Raw genomic sequence first — 19,307 nt, forward strand, 5'->3', positions numbered from 1 at the left:
ACTTGATTTAAGAACTTCTCAAAGGCCTACCGGGAGGGTCAAGAGCCAACTGGCAAGAGCTCTTGGACCCTTCTCCCAGGAGGACCATACCGTCATATATAGGATGCCCATATAATACATGGTCTGAAACAGGATACTTCTGAGAGTGAAATGTGCTGCAAATAATAATTAGGCCAGGATAATAAAAGTAAACGAGCTGACCCAGACAACCAAGGTGTGTGATTAACCCTAAGAACATGGCAGTAAATCAGGAGAGCGAGATATTTAGATAACACAGTTTGATGATATTTTTGAAATCCTATGTCCAAAATGGGATTGGGAATTTAAATCAACTTTTAATGATCAATGTCTAAGGACAAGGTGTGGGGAGATCCTAAATTCACTTGTTAATAAATATTTATTGAGTGCCTTCTGGTTAAAGAGACTGTGCTGCACTTTGTGGAAGAATACAACAACGAATCAAAAATAATCTACAGACTCAAAGCACAGAGTCTTAACAGGGATGGACAAAAGAAATAACCAGAAAATAGGTAAGGAAGTGAGATATGTGGGAAAAGAGAGCTAGAGACACAGCCCTCCAGGGACCGTTAGGAGACAGAGATCAGTTTTAGGAATCAGGGAGGTCTTCAATCTTTCCCCCTGTCAATGCTCAGTGACTATTATTATTGATTTCCCAGTGATTTTAAGAGTCAGCTCTTCACTAATGGCATAAATACTTCTATGTAAGTTAAAACTGTATCACCAAGAACATTCTTATCCATTCTAAAAGAAAGGAACGTGAAAATGGTTCACTGAAGCTATAAACCTGACGGAAAAGACAAGAATCACAAGATGGATGAAAACCATAAAGGGATCATAAAGAGAACTCGATACTTCTTAGACAAGAGAATTGTAATTTGTATTACCTGAAAATAAATCCACCAGAGAAAATGTAACAAATGTCTTTTTTTTTTTTCCTTTGACTTAATAAAGTCCTGGCTTTTGCAATTTCATCTAAAAACTCATGAAAATGTTCAAATGCAAAGGATTAAAAAAATAGACAAGAAGGATTGAATGGTAGTCTTCACCGGAATTACAGAAGTATAATTTAGTCCCACAAATTAATTTCTCTGACATATCTGTGTCAGCTTCTTTGTTTCTAGGATTTTGCGGAAAAATTTTCCCCTTGTTTTGGAGGTGGGGGGAGGGGTATAAATCTCTTACTATAAAGTAGGAAAGTCTACCCAGTAATTCTGATACTGCAATCAAATGTTTGTAGGAATCTCTAAAAGCACAAAGTATAAAACCCTTATCTTTCATATCGTGATCTATATGGAAATCAGATTTGTGAATTTCATGGTCAATAGTGTATTTTGAGTAATTAGCCTCATACTTTGAAAATGGATACACAGAAAATCCCTGCTGAGGAAATTGTTTAAAATAATCATAAAAATCTGTGAACCAACACAATCATCAATAATATTTATTATCTATTTTCAAAAAACTAGAACTTCACATTATTTTCATAACTGTCTAAATGACACCAAACAAAATTTATCATTTCCATTTCATAGATAGAAGGATATTACATCTATTTATCCAAGACTATGTCATGAAGCAGTAATACTTAGAAATAACAGCTCTCACATTTATCTAAAGTTTTTTTAAGCAGATGAATAATGTCATTTGCATAAAACATAGTGACACAAACTGTTTTATGTCATTTTTAATATTATAAAGAATTCTCACTTAAGCTAAATCCTGCATTTCATTTTTAATGTTTATAGCAAAACCAATTCCTAACTACTGCATATATATTTAAATTAAATTTTGACTGGAGTATGGAAGGGAAACCTAATTTCTGCTCTACTGCTAACACTCACTGAATCCCCCATTCCCTAAAGCAAGGCCCCTACATTTGGATGATTTTCCCAGTTTTTTTCTTTACCTGCATGTTGACATATGGCCGTGAGGCGAGGCGGGCTCTTTCAGAGTTTTGCTGGGCGGCTGCAGCCCTCTCAGCAGCTCGCTCGCTCCCCGGAGCCTTCTTGTCAGCCAAAGGACTTTCTGTAGTGCTCAGTTCAGGATCTGAGAGCAACCTGTCAGTGCTGCTGTGAAACAGAGTTTCGAATTTAACCTTCCACTCTTACATACAAACGAACTGAATGCTTCCTCTGTGGCACACTTACTACGTATGTTGACCTTTGTCAACTACTTAACATATATTATCTCATTTAATGCCCAAAAGACCGCTGTGAGATAGGTAGTATTATCATCCCCATTTTACAGAACAGGGAAGTACCTTGTCCAAGGTCACACCTCTGGTAAATGATAGGGCTGGAATTTGAACCCAGGCATTCTGACTCTCGAGCTGGAGCTGAAACTATTTCATGACATTTATTCACAAATGTTATCTATAGCATATATTGTATATGGTACCTATGGAACTGACATACGGACAAGATTTCTAATTTGCATCCATCAAAGAGTTATCAAAGACCCATGCATACACAGTCTAAACAGACACTGAGTCAATCTGAAGGCACGCAGATGATCCAGTTCATGTGTGTGAAATGTATGTGATATTGCTAACAGATCTGCTTTGACAAAGGTAGCAGATAAATAAAAAATATTCTCCAACACTTGTTCAGTGTGCATGGGAAGAGCATGCAAGTGTTTCTTAAAATGGGGAACAATTATCTGAATCACAAGAATTGATAATGCTCTATACATGCACCTCAACTTCAAATTCAACTGCACGTTAAACTAAGTGGAAGAGAATTCAAGAAAGTATTAGTCAAAGAGCTGATCTGCTCATTCATTGTTTCTTTTATCATTCACTATTCGGCTGTGCCAGGGGAATTCAGAGGAACTTAGAAAAGGCTACCGGAATACAAAAGGAAGAGCAATGAACTGTGTTTCTTGACAAAAGCTGACAGAGACTTCACAGAGGACATCTGAACAGGAATGAAGGAGAGGTCATCTGCAGGTTCACCAGTGCAGAAGGCCAGGAGAACAGCAACTCGAGGGAACAGCATAAGCAAAAGAAAGGGAGCATGCAATGCGGATCATTGGCGGTTTTACAGCTAGAGCGTGACAACATCAGACTTATGCTTTCAAAAAATTACTGGAACAAAATAAAGGACTGACGGAGCTGATGAGAGAGACTGGACGCAGGGAGACCCTTCTGGAGGTTGCAGCTTAATTCAGATGAGAGATGATGGTAGGATCAGAAAACACTTAATGATGAAAGGAATAGGTATATATTTAAAATGCTTAAATACAGAGAAGAAAGCAAAATCATTTCTCTGACCTATACCAAGGAATGTTAATTTTGGGTATTAGTACCATGTAAAGAAAAACACAGGTAAAGCACATGTGGACTAAATGGGAACATAATTCATGGACCAAAGAGTTTATAAAAGCAAAAATGATTTTGGTAAGAAAAAGAAGAAATAAGAATATTTAAGCTATATTTGCCTAAAGACACACTACTCTGTAAGGATGCAACAAGAAAACTAATAAGACAGTAGAGAAAATTGGGTGGATGGGAGCAAAACCTTCAATTTGGAAGCATTCCATTGTTTTGCTTTTTTAAAGCATGTAAATAGACTGCCTATTTAAAAAAATAAATAGAAAAAGAAAATAGAGTAAGGATCATACATTTATAACTGTGCTATGGTAAGGGAGAGTTATATTAAATACAACATATGTATTTATACGTGGTTTGTAACAAAATCATGATACTGTCAAGTATTTACTACCAAAGTTAGCAATTAGCTATGTGAGAGAAGGGAGTCATAGTTTAAGTCAGAAATTCAAAGCCAAATGAAGAAGAATTTACAGCTGGAAAATTTCTAACAGCAAAAATCAGAGAGTAAAAATTGCCCTGCTGATTACTGGAGAGCAGAGAGAATGTTAAAGCTTCAGAGCACTATAAATGGTCTAGAGGGCCCAGATATAAAGCCAACCAGCTAAAGGGGGGAGGGACTATAGAGAAGCTATAAGGGTGAAAATTACAGATAGTATTCCTTAGTAAAATTTTTAGAAGGAAAAAGAAAAGGTAATTATAAAGAGACATGAAAAAACTCAAGCATAATATTAAACTCACTTGAACCAAAGAGCATTAACTACTGAGCTTCAAACAAATCTAGCCTGTTATATACTTTCTTTCAAAGGATCAAGGGCTTTCAAAGATTAAAATACATACTGTAAGTGTGAGTTTTTCGTGCCCTGCAATAGTTCTACCGTCTGCCTTTTGGCACAAGGAACTTTGGAGGGACCCATCATCTGTTTCAAGTCACCAGCATTCCCAGAATGGGAAGGACTTCGAGGCATGCCTACTTCAACGAAAGCATCATTACAACCTGCAGGGGTAGAGAGAAAAAAGTGAAAATCCAAACATCACCTTACCATCAATAACCACCTGCAATGGAAATGAACCAGAATCAAAGCCCAGGGAGACGCAGGCATAATGGCTTTCAGCTGCAAAGAAGACACTTGAAATTAAAAGTGTCTCAAAAACTCAAGATGAAATTTGAAGAGAAGATGTTCATTTTTTTTCTTCCCCTGCTGAGGAAGATTTGCCCTGAGCTAACATCTGCTGCTAATCTTCCTTTTTGTATGTGAGCCACCGCCACAACATGGTCACTGACAGATGAGTGGTGTAGGTCTGTGCCCTGGAACCAAACTCAGGCCGCCAAAGCGGAATACTCCAAACTTAACTACTAGGCCACTGGGGCTGGCCTCCCTCATATTTTTTTTTTTTTTAAAGATTTTATTTTTCCTTTTTCTCCCCAAAGTCCCTTGGGACATAGTTGTATATTTTTAGTTGTGGGTCCTTCCAGGTGTGGCATGTGGGATGCTGCCTCAGCATGACCTGATGAGCAGTGCCATGTCCGCGCCCAGGATCTGAACCAGCAAAACCCCAGGCTGCCGAAGCAGAGTGTGTGAACCCAACCACTCGGCCACATGGCCAGCCCTTCCTCATATTTTTAAAAGACTGTTAGAGGTGAAAGAGTTATAAAAGAAATACTCCACTTGGGAAAAAGTTATAGGTATACATTCAGTAAATTGATGCTTTCCTGCTACACAATTACATTCACTTTAAGTTAGGAAGTTCCGATGTCATGGGAAAGTGGTTCTTTCTGTGGAAAGGGTGCTTCAGTTTATCTTTCACCATGTTCTCTGGAAGTCAGTTCAAGATGCTGTCTTTCTGCAAACTTGAGGCAGGATGAGTCATAACTGTTTAACAAAACCAACTTGAAATCCCCGCACAGGCTTTCTACAACCCCCTCTATCGACGTCCCAGAGCAGGTTGAAGGGCAGAAGGAGAGATACCTTCCGCAGGGCTGGGTTTCGGAGATGCCTGCTCAGAGCCCGTTGTCTGTCTGGATGGATCACCATGATTCGCACTCAGCACTTTTTCTCCAAGTGACGAAGTGGATATTGCACCATATTTTATATTCGGAGACTGAAATAATAATAGAAGATAACATAGAGATCTGGTCACAATTCTGAAATTCACTTCAAGTGAAAGTTTAAACGCATGACCAGCGGCTTGTCTTGACAAACAGCAGAAATCACACTACTCTAGCTGAAGGCTATTACCTGTGTGTGTCCATTTAAAGCAGCAGAGATTTTTTTGCCTTCTGTCTGCATACTGTTGATATGGACATCAACAGGAGTCAAGCCAGGAGGGGGAGATGGAGCTGTGTGCCCATAAGTGGGCACTCCAGACAACAAAATATTGGTTAATGTAGCTTGAGCAGTAGATGGAATCATAAGGTGTGGTATAGCAGAAAAACCTATAACAATATTTCATGAAGACAGATGTTAGACAGGAAAAAACTCAGAACCAACAAGCATTATTCTATTATTTTCAGTAAAAGCAAAAAGTGTCATTTTTGTTGCTGCAAATTCAGAAGAGGATTCAATTCTGATACCTCTCTGTAAACAGTACTAACATTACTATAAAAACACAAAAGAATGTTAAACTGGAAAAACACTTTAGAGAATATTTAATCCAAGCTCTTCACCGTACGGATGAGGAATCTATCTAGATTTCACCTGACTACCCAGCAGATTTGCCCAACTGGAACCCACATGACCTTCATGTGCCCTTGCCACTGCCCCCTGCACATCATGCTCTTTTTCCTGATCTGCTTTTCAAGTTTGAAGATTGTATTTTCCTTTAATGGAAAACTCACTGCTTTTTTTTGCGTCATTTTAATTAACTTACGCATTAGGGAATTTCTGTTTGGCTGCAGTATGCTTTGAACCATAATTTTTCCCTAAGGAAATGGAACCACTAATAAATTTTCTTTAAAAACTAATAATACCTAAGAATACATGCCGATGATTGTACTTAAATGATACTGACCTGTGGCACTTGAAGTATTGGCAAGTGGGGGTGCCCACAATGTGGGGCTGGGGGTGCCAGAACTTGGGCTTTGCAAAGGACTGACCGAGCTATTTAGAGCATTCAAGAGTGAGTTTGGGGTTGTTGAAGTGTTGAGAGATAAGGTGGTGGGCCCCAAAAGACCTGTAATAAATGAATGTAAAGTCAATACGCATAAATTCACAATTTTAAAATACAAATGGCACCAATATTGCCATTTGGAACACACATTTGATAGCTTCACAATAAAAAATATGAGTGACAGATTACCTTCTTTCAAATATTCACATGAAATATTGCATGATACAATTCCAACACAGGATCCAGCTTATCCACAAGCAGATGCTGATCAGAAAATGGAAGATACGTGTGCCCAAAGCAGGACAGCAGTCAGGGTCACTGAGCACTGCCAGCTGCTCTGCATGCATTTCAACTAGCCAGGATGAACAAAATTCTGCTCAAGTGGAAACCCACTTTTATTTCTCTGCATAACTCACTTGTCATCTGCTTCCAAACAAATTCTTTTCAAACCACGTACAATTAGCAGTGAATATGGGAATGCTTTCCTGCCATTGTGTGGCTCCGTTTGGCCCACTCACAGATAGGCTGAGCTGCCTGCAACAGTTTTCATGCGGATGTCAAAACACACACGTGACTTCTCTGTGCTCCATCTCAATGCACATGAAAATTTTTCTTGGAAAAAAATCTTTTTGCTTTTTTGCATGTTTTAAAGATTCAATGTTTGATTTAAGTAATGAACTTTCCCTTTGGGCATTGAAAATATGCTCTGAAGTAAAATGTGGATTTGTATACAAGTTTCCAGGAATGTTTAGAGCATTAAGTGTTACACGATGGGTATAGTCATAAAAATATTTTAAAAATTGAGTAACTCTGAATCTTTGCTCACTTTTTTCTCTCTAGTGCAGGAAGAACTCAGTTCCTGCTAAGTTACTTGACTGGCATTTCCAGACTCACATGCATTGCTGTACTATATGACTGTTCAGCTTTCCAGCAGAAGGGACAACTTTGGGAGATTGGGGGCCAAGGAGGAAAAACTCCGTCTTTCCTGTAATGGTGTCTAGGCAGGGCTACTTGAAATCTTAACCATATTATAACCATATTATATTTTTTAAAAGCAAGAATAGCTATTAGAAAAAAAAATCAAAGACTGCTGAGAGTATTTTTTCTGTCTCAAATCAACACTGAATGAGGAAGGATGTTGGCTAGGGTGATTGTATTAACTTTTCGTATAAAGGCTACTGAAAAATGTGCATGAAAGTAGTGAACCTGGCATAACTGCTGTATACAATGAACTTCAGCCTGTAAAATGCGAATCCGTAAATGAGGTGATACCCATCACTGTGACTGTTACGTGGCTACCCTACCTTCTTAAAGAACTGAAGCACTGAGGGGATGTTGTTCTTTCCTCTTTCTGTTCATTGTCTTAGATATAAATACAGGTCCATTTGCTCCCCTTGGTGGCTGCAGGCCACAGAGACTTCCTTTATGTCTGGGTGAGGCAGACCTATCTGCCAGGAGTCGGGGATCTGCTTGCTTTCACTTCCCCCCGTCCTCTCCCCTCCCCTAATACAGATTTGCAATTACTTTTGAAAAACATACTGGATAATCTTTATCTCTAGAGACTGATGGCAATATTGCAAATGCAAGAGAGAACAAACACATAAATTACAGTCAGCCTGCTCACTTCACTCTCAATCACATTCTTAATTTAGAAGAACAAATACAGCCACTGAAAATAAAACAGTCAGACCTTGATTATTTATGCCAAAATAAGAAGAACCTGGGTAACAGAAATCCACAGACTCTAACAAAAAACCCAAAATGGATTGATTTGAGTTTTGTTGCTTTTCACCTGATCTTAGGGCCTGAAGAGGAAAAAAATCAGCCTTTAAAACGTAGCCTCAAAGGGTAAAAAGAAAGGGAACTGGATAAGCATTCCCCCAGTGACTGAGACGCTATAATAATACATTTTATACCTAGTCCAGTGAGTCCGAGGCCTGCTGAAGCTAAGATATCCAGGCTGGGACATGCCAGGCCAGCAGGGCACGATGCTGGGGATGGACTGGTTGCCATGGTAACCCCGCTGCTTTCAAGTCCGAGGAGACATTTCCTTGCTTCATACATATTTAAGGCATTTCGCTCCACACTTTTCACAATCACAGACTATGAAAACACACAATGGGAAAGAAAAAAGTGACATGCAAGTAGTCTACAATGAATTGGGGAGGTAGGTGAGAAATGAATATGGTAACAAGAATTCCACTCAGCGAATATATCAATGTTGCTTTAAAATCAACTGCAAATTCTAACCATTTAATTCTTAAGTTTACCCCTTTTGATAAAACCCTAAAATGTTGGTTACTATTTATTGGGTGTGTCCTGTGTTCCAGGCACTGTGATGGAAGCTGCACATATATTCTAATGCCCACCAAAACCTTATCGGGTGGGAATTATTATTCATATTCAGTAAAGATAAGGGAATTAGCCAAGGTCACAGCACAGCTGTGGAGGGGCGCGAGAGGACTGGAACTCAGGTCCGTCTCTACAGCCCATTCTTATTTACGTCCTCTTGTCTTTACATTAAAGCTTTTCCCCCTTTATCCCATCTTTACAAAACAAATCAAATGTGTCACCAGATACAGAGTGCATAATAACAGTCACTTAATGGTTGACATTTATGGTCTACTAGTTAACTAATAGAATTTGAGGTACCACTATTCCTCAGTGATGACATATCTATGGCAAAGCATATGATAAAATAAATTTCTAAACAATAAATTTTTTTTCTCAATGGACTCATCTAGAAAATTGAAAATGTGAACCCAAGGTTGAAAGCCTCCAATGGGCAATAAAGAAAATCTGTGGCTGAGAAAGCAGTTAAAGCGGTAGTCGGCATGAGGCCAGCCAGGCATAATTAAATGGCCCTAGGATGCTGCAGGCTGCAGGTTCTCACTTATGATCTATTTGCCCCTGACCTCTGCTCATTTCTTACTGAACTCCAGGAACTCTTCTTGTGCCTGTTTGTCTTTATATGCACAAGTCCTCAAAAATCTCTTCTGTCTTTATCTTTTAGTCCTACTATCTACAGTGACCGGTCAACTCAAATTAGTCAAGCATGAAGCTTCATGATACATAAAACTAGAGTCCTATTCTGTAACTTTAAACTCATTATGTCATGCTCACTTAGAATCAATGTTATTTTTCCTTTAAAGTTCTTTATTTTTTTTGAAGAAAGCATGATTGTTTTTCTTAAGGTGGACACTGAATACCACATTACTTGCATATTTGCAAAATTGATACATATTATATACATATACCATTATGCATATATGGTGAGATTTACAGTTCAGAAAGTAAAAAAGGCACAACTCTTTGATGTTTTAGCTACTATAATAAAAAAATCTACACAAATGTTATAATTTAGTACATGTTCTTAGACAACTTGCTTTTTTTTTTTTTTTTTTGGCTGGGAAAGATTTACCCTGAGCCAACATCTGTTGCCAATCTTCCTCTCTCTCTCTTTATTTTTTTCTCCCTCCCTAAAGCCCCAATACATAGTTGTATATTCTAGTTGCAAGTCCTTCTAGTTCTTCTATGTGAGCCACCACCACAAGGCTACTGATAGGTAAGTGGTGTGGTTCTGCACCTGGGAACTGAACCCGGACCACCGAAGTAGAGCACGCCAAACTTTAAACTTTAGGCCATCAGGGCTGGTTCAACTGGCTTTTTGTATTCAACACCATTCTTGTCCTTTGACTCTTGCACCAAAGGTTTCTTCAGAGTGTATAAGTGGAAGGAGAATCGCTGGGGGTGAAGCATCAGTATTTTCAGTGTGATCAGATGGTCCCAAATTGCTCTTCAAAGTGGTTGTGCCAATTTATGCAATATTAATGTGAGGAACATTCTTCTTTCCTCAAATTCTCACTAGCACCTAATATCATCAGATTTATCCTATTAAATTTTGGCTGTACATGTAATTACTGAAATTTTGGACATCTTAGAGGGGAAGTTTCAAGAAAGCTGAACTGTGGACACTTCATTATTTAAATGATTTATTAAAGACAATGGGCACCTATTCCTTAAATCTCCAGCGCTAGCACAGTGGCTCACAGATAGTAAGTAAACTAAGGTTTTTTGAATTGCATTGGCTATGTACACATACAGAGACACACAAAACACAATGTTTATTTAGCCTTATCCACTTTCTGGTAACTTAGTGAAGCTTCAGTTACCAGATTGCAAATTAACAAAAAAAAATGTTTTCTCTTTCCTTCTCATATATTTATAAAAAACAGCAGTCACTAAAAATGGACTCCAAAACCCAACATTGATGGAAATAAACTGATGATCAATAATGAATGTTGTTATAAGTTTATATTTATATAAAGTAACCAAATAAATATACAGTGACATATACTAACCTTGCTTGGTTGCTTTGGCTTTGGTTTAATACTGATGAAGACATCGAGCTGTTCCATCAACTGCGCGATGAACTGTGGATCGACTTCAATTTCTTCCTTCATATCAAACATCAGCACAAGAGGAAGACAACCCTAGGAAATGTTACACGAGGAAATGTAGGGGGTAAAAGTTACTCACCGAAACATCTGATAATTTAACATGCCCACAAATAACGCAATATTTTATGGATCTAAAGAGTAAACCAAAGTATTAAAGCTAAATTATATAGTTTCACATAGCTTAGCGGGCTGGTGTGGAAATAATGTTGAAGGGCAGAAACTATGTTTTTGGTTGACAAAATTACATGTATCTTAAGGTTTTGTTTTTGGCCCTGAAGTTTTTACCCACTCTCTAACTTGGAAAATTCCTCCATTCTCTGACTTCAGTTTTGTTAGTAATGCCAGAGACTAGATCCTCAACCACCTCAAGGGTATTAATCTTGTGCCCTGACTCAAAGACTTACAGTAGTGGCTTTTTATTGTCCCCTGAATGAAATCTAAACACACATAAGCATTTAAAGATCTCCACGTTTTGGCCCAGCTTTGCGTGTACAATCACAGGTCTGTATGTCTACTTATCTGCCCCTTCCTCCAGCCTAGACTAGCTCTGGACTGTTAAATGGATTCCGTACATTGGCGTCTCAACTCATCAAAAGTCTTCTTCACCAGCCCAAGTCCTACTTCTCTTATGAGGCAGCTCAAATCTTACCTCCTTCCTGGAGTCACCTGCTATATTGTCCCTTCTTTGAACTATCTCACTTTTTAGCACTGCAGAGTTTAGCACTTGTTTTCTTCTCTGATGCTTTCTTCCTGGCCCTTAATCTACTTAGTATAGGAACCATGTCACATACTTTTTCTGATGCTCAAGATACTCATGCTAGCCCACGGATTGCTGGGTTTGTACATAAGTATCAGGAGAAGTTACCATCAAACATACTAGAATTAAAATGAAATTACTATGTTCCATTTCTCTTGCGGACAAAAATGATTTTTGTAAGGACATTTCTATTAAAAAAAAGGTTGTAGTATGTAAACTATAGGTTAAAGCCTTTTAAATGTATCCCCCCACCTCAGTTCTTTCAATATTGTGGAATAATAAATCTCATTGCACACCTGTATTTTTGCCAAGCATGGTCAAAGTACGAATATGAATTCATAACTGCACAAAACGCTTGAAAAAGTTTCACTGGACTCAAAAATTATATCTAGGGGCCGGCCTGGTGACATAGCGGTTAAGTTCACATGCTCCACTTCAGCGGCCCAGGATTTGCTGATTGGGATCCTGGGTGTGGACCTACACACCGCTTGTCAAGCCATGCTGAGGCAGCATCCCACATAGAGAAACTAGAAGGACTTATAACTGTGATACACAACTATGTACTGGGGTTTGGGGAGAAAGGAAAAAGAAAAAAGAGGAAGATTGGCAACAGATGTCAGCTCGGCGCCAAGCTTCCTCACCAAAAAAATCCCAAACAGTAACCTTAAACATTTTTTTTTAAAAAAATTACATCTAAATAACTTGAAACGCAGAAAAAAGAAACTATGAAGAGTAATCATAGTAATCTTTGGACTGCTAGCTGACTAGTAGTATATTAAAAATAGCTTGGTAAGTAAGATTGGCTAAAAAAAATCATTCACAACAAAATAAATGTATTAAAATCCTTAATGATTGTAACTAGTTCTCATCTGTCAGAGGAATGGAATCAACAATACAAACTTGGATTTTCTGAAAGTTTCTCAAAAACAAATTCTGCAAGTTAATAACAGCAAAGGTCACACCTGAAGCTCATTGATTCAAATGTCACTAAAGGTCAAGCTCTGAACAGGAGAATACAGTAGTGCTTTCGGCAAGAATATTTGCTAGTCCACATTATGTCAGTCCACTTTGTTACTATATATCCGAGCTACACACTGGGTTTTTAAGTGAATATAGGAAGGATAGAAAATATTGCGAATTATAAATTGGAAACAGTACAGAATTATATAAACCCTGCTATTTTTCTTCAACGCATGATACTCAAATTCGTGGCTTAAATAGCATTTTTTAAATTGTATCAGATTCATGAAATATTCAAATGTTTCACGTTACCAAAATTTAGGGTAAAATTTTACAGGTATTTTTACTTTTCTGTTTAAACAGAAGATTTTCTTTGTCATGTACAAACTACAAACTAATACTCCACGTCATATGAAAATAATCACCTTCTACAAAATGCGGTCAATTATTCCATTATAACCTCTTCTATATTTAGTCTAAATAAAAAAAAAAACAAAAGACTTGACTGCAAGGAAATTACTCACCGATGTAATGAAATTAAGCCCATGAGGCACTAGGACCCTTACTCTTTTAGTTTATTTCCTTTTACCAAGAAACTTCCTTATCTGACCAGGCTTGCAAAGTGCTTTCATAAACACCACATTGGTATGGTATGTGCAGCAACATATACTGTACCCAAAGAGGTAAACAAAAAGAAAAAACTTTGTAACACTAATTTCAGTAAACTTACCATGAGATATTGCCTTGCAAGACAGACAGACTCAATGGTGCCCTGGAGGTAGACGGTGGACTTCTTTTGTGGATTACTGGGGTCGGGAAAGTGGATCTGAGCACCCGTTCTCTGCATGATATGTTTGATGTTGCTTCCATTTCGACCCATCATAAAGAGATGATGTTGAGCTGCAATATCCAGTTGTGTGCTCACGGGAATAGCAGATGCCAAGCTCCCAGCAAGATGTTCCAACAGCATGGCAGTCCCTTCCTAGGAGAAAAGGGTGGGAGAGAAATAATCCTATAAAATAACTGTCCACAGACTTAGTCTAAACTCCTTTAAAAATAAAACTTGCATGATTTGTACACTTACAATGTTCAAAATGCTCTCAATCACCTACCTTCACAGCACTAGTGTTATTCTGAGACCCTCGGACTATCACAGTAGCACCATACATTCGAGAACGCTGCTTAAATGACACAGAAATGTTGTACGTTTGTGATATGTGCTGGATAGAGGGGGAGTTAGGATCGGGAACTGGTTGAAGAATTCCAGCAATTGGTAGCTCAAACATCAGCACCAAAGGAAGCAGCTCCTAAAATGAAATTATGAGAACCCAAAGCAGATAGTGAAATCATTATATATTTAGAGATGTCTATCATTCATTCATTCTTTTCTGAAGATGGAATTTTAGAACATAAATTGTTTTTATTATAGACATAAGCTTGGGTAGACTATATAGTTTCTTAAATGAAAGGACCCTTTTGTGAAATCTGAGAATTTGTAACTTAAACTGACTGTTGCATTTCTCCCCAGGCCTCTTTTTGATCATTTCAAAATTATCAAAGAAACTGAGTCAGATAAAATTTAGAACATCTCTAAGAAAAATCTTTAGTACATGAAAACAACTTTTGTCACTATATCCTACATACTGAACATACGATTTGGTTATAAGTTGATAAATTACCATATTTTATTGCCTTATAACACAAATGTTCCTGACACTGATTTACAGTATTAAAGTATTAAATAGTTACCCGAATTCTAACTCGGGCAGATTCTACTCCTGCTGGTTGTCCTGCTATAGATACCTGCAAAAATAAGAAAACACAGAGGTAGATTTCTTTAAATTGAACTCACATCTGCTTTTCCAGTGATCTATATCCTTGCTACTCAAAGTGTCGGCCAGGAAAAAATAGCATAGGCATTATCTGGGAGCTTGTTAAAAATGAAGGATCTCAGGCACCAACCTGGACCTGCTTAATCAGAATTTCCATTTCAAGGAGCAACTCCGGTGATTTGTGTCAATTGATCTACGTCACCCCCTGGACCTACCTAAACCGCACAAAGCCCACGAAGCCATCCTGCCCTCTTTATAATTTCTCCTGTTCACTGCATTTTCTCGATTTTGCTTAAACTCTTTGCATGCTAGATGATTATAAATATGCAACAATGCTGCTGCACTAGGTTCTCGAAATATTGAACTACTTCCATGCTGGCTGGTAAAAAACTGTTGCTCCAACACCCACCTCCAGCCCTTTCCTGGGATTCCCTGGACTTTCCCATGATCCATCAACAAAAGAATTGATCTTGGCATCAGGGTGAGGGGATGGGGTTCCAGGACACTGCTCTCATAGGCTGTGCCCAGAACGACACCAGTTGTCAAATATTTTGTAAACTGCCCTTGCTTTTTACCATGGTTTTCTATCTAGTTCCTTATGTATGTGTCTCACTGTCACCATCAGTCCCCACAGAGAAAAGACCATATCTTATTCATCTTTGTGGCCAACGGTTGCTAGTATGGTGATTAGCTTAGAAGAGAGAAAACTTCCAAATAACACAAATACTACTATACGTTCTTCAAGTAGTGAGAGTGCTTTTATGTGGACAAGTGAGTTCCATTAGTTTCCAAACACAAGAACCAGAAAAAATGTATATAAACTAAAGAGAGACATAATTCAGTCAATGTGAGGAAGTCAGGTGCTCATTTATGGCCTCTCGGAAGGTGGTCTGGTGTAGTCTGGAGGACCACTTGTGAGACGCTGTAGGGAGAATTCCAGCAATGGATGGGTGCTTGCACTAGGCAAGCTTTCAGGGGCTCTCCTCACCCACACATTCTCTGAGCCTTTCCTTAGGGACTTCATTTTACTTTGCCATCACATCCTCTCCTCTCTTCTACCAACCCATTCAGGGATCAAGAGTTTATGGCCCACCTACAACTCATCTCTTTAAAAAAGCAGAGCACCTTCAGTCTCCTTGGAGGGGGTCATACAATCTATACTACCTGCCATTTCCATGATTACTTTTTTGCTGTCATCTCCCAAAAAAGATATGCATACAGAAAATTAAGGTTTTAACTTTTCCCATAAAAATTCATGTGAAAAGACAAAAGTACCTGGTTGCTTTTTTCTGCTTGGTTATTCCTGTTGGAATCTGGAAAGTGGATGTGGCATCCTGTTTCTTCCATCACTTTTTTGATATTGTTGCCACCTTTGCCGATTACATGCGAATGTTCTGTATGTGAAACATCCATCTTCAAGGTGACCCGATTGCTCTATGTGGAAATAATGTATTACTTCTCGAGGCATGAAAAAGGAAGGAAGGACTCCTTCAAACACTTTTCCCCCAAGGGAACAGTATTAACAAAAAGTGACCCAGTGGGAGATCTTACAGATTTCTTAATAAGATCATCTTAATCTATAAATGTTCAATCTCTATCTATTTCTCTTTGGCTATAAAAAGGAAATTCTTGGGGCTAGACTGGTGGTATAGCAGTTAAGTTCGCGTGCTCCACTTTGGCAGCCTGGTGTTCGCTGGTCTGGATCCTGGGTATGGACCTAAGCACGGCTCATCAAGCTATGCCATGGCAGGCATCCCACATATAGAGTAGAGGAAGGTGGGCATGGATGTTAGATCAGGGCCAATCTTCCTCAGCAAAAAAGAGGAGGATTGGCAGTGGATGTTAGCTCAGAGCTAATCTTCCTCAAAAAAAAAAAAAAAAGAAATTCTTTTTTAAGACAAATTTGTCAGAAGAAATAGAAAGATAAACTCTTTACCAAGACAAATTTTTGGAAAGTAGCTTTTAAATAAAGTCTGGTACAATTACAAATAAATTACTCATTTTTCTTTAATAGACATTATTTAGGAAACATTTAACTCATATAATTAATAACAGATCAAAACAATTACAAGACTGAATATATGTACGTTAGTAGGACTGTTAAACTATGGCAGAAAACTAGAAATAAAAATAAAACTCAAAACTGAATAAAAAAGTATTTACAAGCATTGCTTTCACAACTGCTCTATTCCCGTATGTCCAACTTTATAAAGTGAATCTATTATTCTCACTAGTAGGAAGAAGAGTGAGGAGATCATGAAGCAGATCTCCAGCAGAAAAAGGGCTTAAGAAAACCAATATACAGTGTGAGATTAGTTATATCAAAGCAAAATGCAACATTCTAAGACATGATGAATAAAAACATTGTGGTCGTACTGGAATCCATGTATTTAATTTTGGGAAATTTAGCGTTGTAAAATTATAAACACTGACATTAAATTTTTTCTCATTTACAAAATTGATGTTGAAATTCTTCAGTCCTTAGAAAGTAAAATTAAAAAGTCAAAATACAACAAGATGTTAAAAATATCAAGATTCTCATCTTCTGAATTTTTAAATTTTAAATATACTCATTAAATACATTGATCTTTGAATTTAACCTTTGAAATACAGGAAAAAGATACATCCTTTTTTGGAGAAACTTCTAAAATATTTAATAATTACAAGGTGAATAATTCTTTAAAAAAAAAAAAAAAGAACAAGAGAAAAAGAAAGGGGAAGAGATCAGAAATCATTTCAATGAAATACCAAGCGGCAAAACATAGTGGTTAAGGACCAGATATAGCCTGGATTTGAATCCACCCCCCGCCCCACCACTTTACAGCTATTGGATCCTGGGTAAATTACCTAATATCTCTGCACTGAGTTGTTTATGATGATTAAACCCATTAATATTTGTAAAGTGCTTAGCAAACTGCCAGGCACACAATAAGTGATTTCGAAGTGTTTATTAAAACAAATACATTCTCAAAATGAGTATAAATTTTTACATACTAAATTTCCCTATTATCTCTCTATACATACACACAGAGAAAGAGCATACAAGAGAAAGCATGAAATTTCATGGCATCACACACACAGCTACACAGAAGATCATTTGGGTTTTCTCCTGGCATCATAAAGGCAAATATGCTAATTCTAGCAATTTTTATTACTGACCCTATACTAATCAGGGCCATATCTGTTTCTGAAGCTGACATTACTTACTTACATATGTACATAAATACATATATGTGTGTCTATAATATTGTTCAATTACCCAGCTTGAAAGAACCTATTAAAGTTTTAAACAGAACTTAACATCCATTGTAGCATCACACATGCTTATTTTAAAACCCACCATTACTTTCTCCTGGTTTTTCTTCTCCAAATGGTTCTTTCATAACCGCATGAAGCAGCCCTTGCAGATACAAGGTTCTGACATCTGAGTGTCCTTAACATTCACTTACTTTTGTGTCTAAGACAGACATGATCATTTCCTTGGCTTCCTTAACATCTTCTTTCTTTCCAGAAACCTTAATATGGGGATCTACAAGAAATCAGAAACAAAGGGCTCATGTGAAACCCTTAAAGTCTGTTTTAAAATTATCTTACAATTTAAGAAAAGAGATTCCATAATAAATTCAATATTTGGTTCATTCTAGGTGTATTTTCATCGTAATAAAAACAGGAATATGGAAAATATCCAAATGGTGCATTTATCTGTGGCTCTTTTCCTTCTGAAAACTGACCAAACTATTTAAATTTAATCGCAAAACAGTATACCATATAATTATATTTTAAACAAGTGAGAAATCAACAAATTCAATTTATTAATTGATCTCTTGTTATATTCCAGGCCCTGTTCTAAACGTTTAAATGCTTTAACTCATTTAACCCACACCATAGCTCTGTGAGATCATTTACAGAGGACACTAAGGGTTTGGGTACCTTGGCCCAGAAACTACTCAGAGGCTTGTTCATTATAATCCAATGTCTTCCAACTCTGCATCCACACTTTAAACTATGTGATAACTTAATTTAGAAGATATCCTTACAGGTCATGGTTAATAAAAAAAATCTTAATCTTCATTCAGAAATATTTTACATTCATTCAGAATGAGTACTGAGTGTCTAATATATGCTATGTCAATTGTTTATTACTGCTGGTAAATTTTATATAGGAAAGCATTCATTCATTCAACAAATATTTTCTGAACCTCAGGTACGTACTGGCACTGTTCTAAGGGCTAGGGGACATATCAGTGAAGGAAAAAAGACCCCTGTCCACACAGAGCCTACAGTCTTGTGCCAGGAGATAAAAATTAATCAAATAAATTGTCTAGTGTATTAGAACATAAATGCTATGGAAAAAAAGTAAAAAGGAGAACAGGACAAAAGAATCAGGAGTATCATCTATGGAAAAGGGGTAGAGGCATTAGGCCTCACTGAAAAAGTGAGAGCTGAGTAAAGGCTTAAAGGAGCGGAGGCAGTTGGCCAAGCTGGAATCTTCCAGGTGGAGGGAGACATCAGAGCCCAAGCCCCAGGGAGGACATACACTTCTTCAGTTCTCTCGTTATTCAGGTTTTCAAGTCTCCCAGCAATCTAGTACCCTATAGGTCAGCCTGACAGAGACCAAGACCATTCTACGGTAAGGCAAAAGTTCTATACCATTAGCTTTAGTGATAAAGCTGAGTCAGAGAGATAATTTATCTTTATCATCATCATCATCATCATCATCATCATCATCATCATCATCATCATCATCACCACCACTACCATGAGGAATGTCAGTCTTCCTGACTGCCTTCTCCACTAAGTCCTTTACATCCTGTTCCACACACCTCAGGGTCAGGGAC

The 19,307-nt window shown here is 37.7% G+C and overlaps 1 protein-coding gene across 1 annotated transcript in view; it reads right to left on the reverse strand.

The window, feature by feature from the left end:
• Positions 1-19,307, reverse strand: part of BICC1 (BicC family RNA binding protein 1) — a 264,925-nt gene that overhangs the window by 18,802 nt on the left and 226,816 nt on the right. The window contains exons 4-15 of the mRNA XM_046654461.1: positions 17,919-17,998; positions 15,745-15,903; positions 14,387-14,440; positions 13,750-13,944; positions 13,368-13,619; positions 10,822-10,953; positions 8,377-8,563; positions 6,362-6,523; positions 5,590-5,786; positions 5,320-5,452; positions 4,190-4,346; positions 1,928-2,090 (exon numbers count right to left, since the gene is read on the reverse strand). Coding sequence (XP_046510417.1) covers positions 1,928-2,090; positions 4,190-4,346; positions 5,320-5,452; positions 5,590-5,786; positions 6,362-6,523; positions 8,377-8,563; positions 10,822-10,953; positions 13,368-13,619; positions 13,750-13,944; positions 14,387-14,440; positions 15,745-15,903; positions 17,919-17,998 — 1,871 coding nt within the window. The remainder of the gene's footprint in view (positions 1-1,927; positions 2,091-4,189; positions 4,347-5,319; positions 5,453-5,589; positions 5,787-6,361; positions 6,524-8,376; positions 8,564-10,821; positions 10,954-13,367; positions 13,620-13,749; positions 13,945-14,386; positions 14,441-15,744; positions 15,904-17,918; positions 17,999-19,307) is intronic.

The sequence above is a fragment of the Equus quagga genome, chromosome 2, assembly GCF_021613505.1.
Source record: "Equus quagga isolate Etosha38 chromosome 2, UCLA_HA_Equagga_1.0, whole genome shotgun sequence".
Lineage (NCBI taxonomy): Eukaryota > Metazoa > Chordata > Mammalia > Perissodactyla > Equidae > Equus > Equus quagga.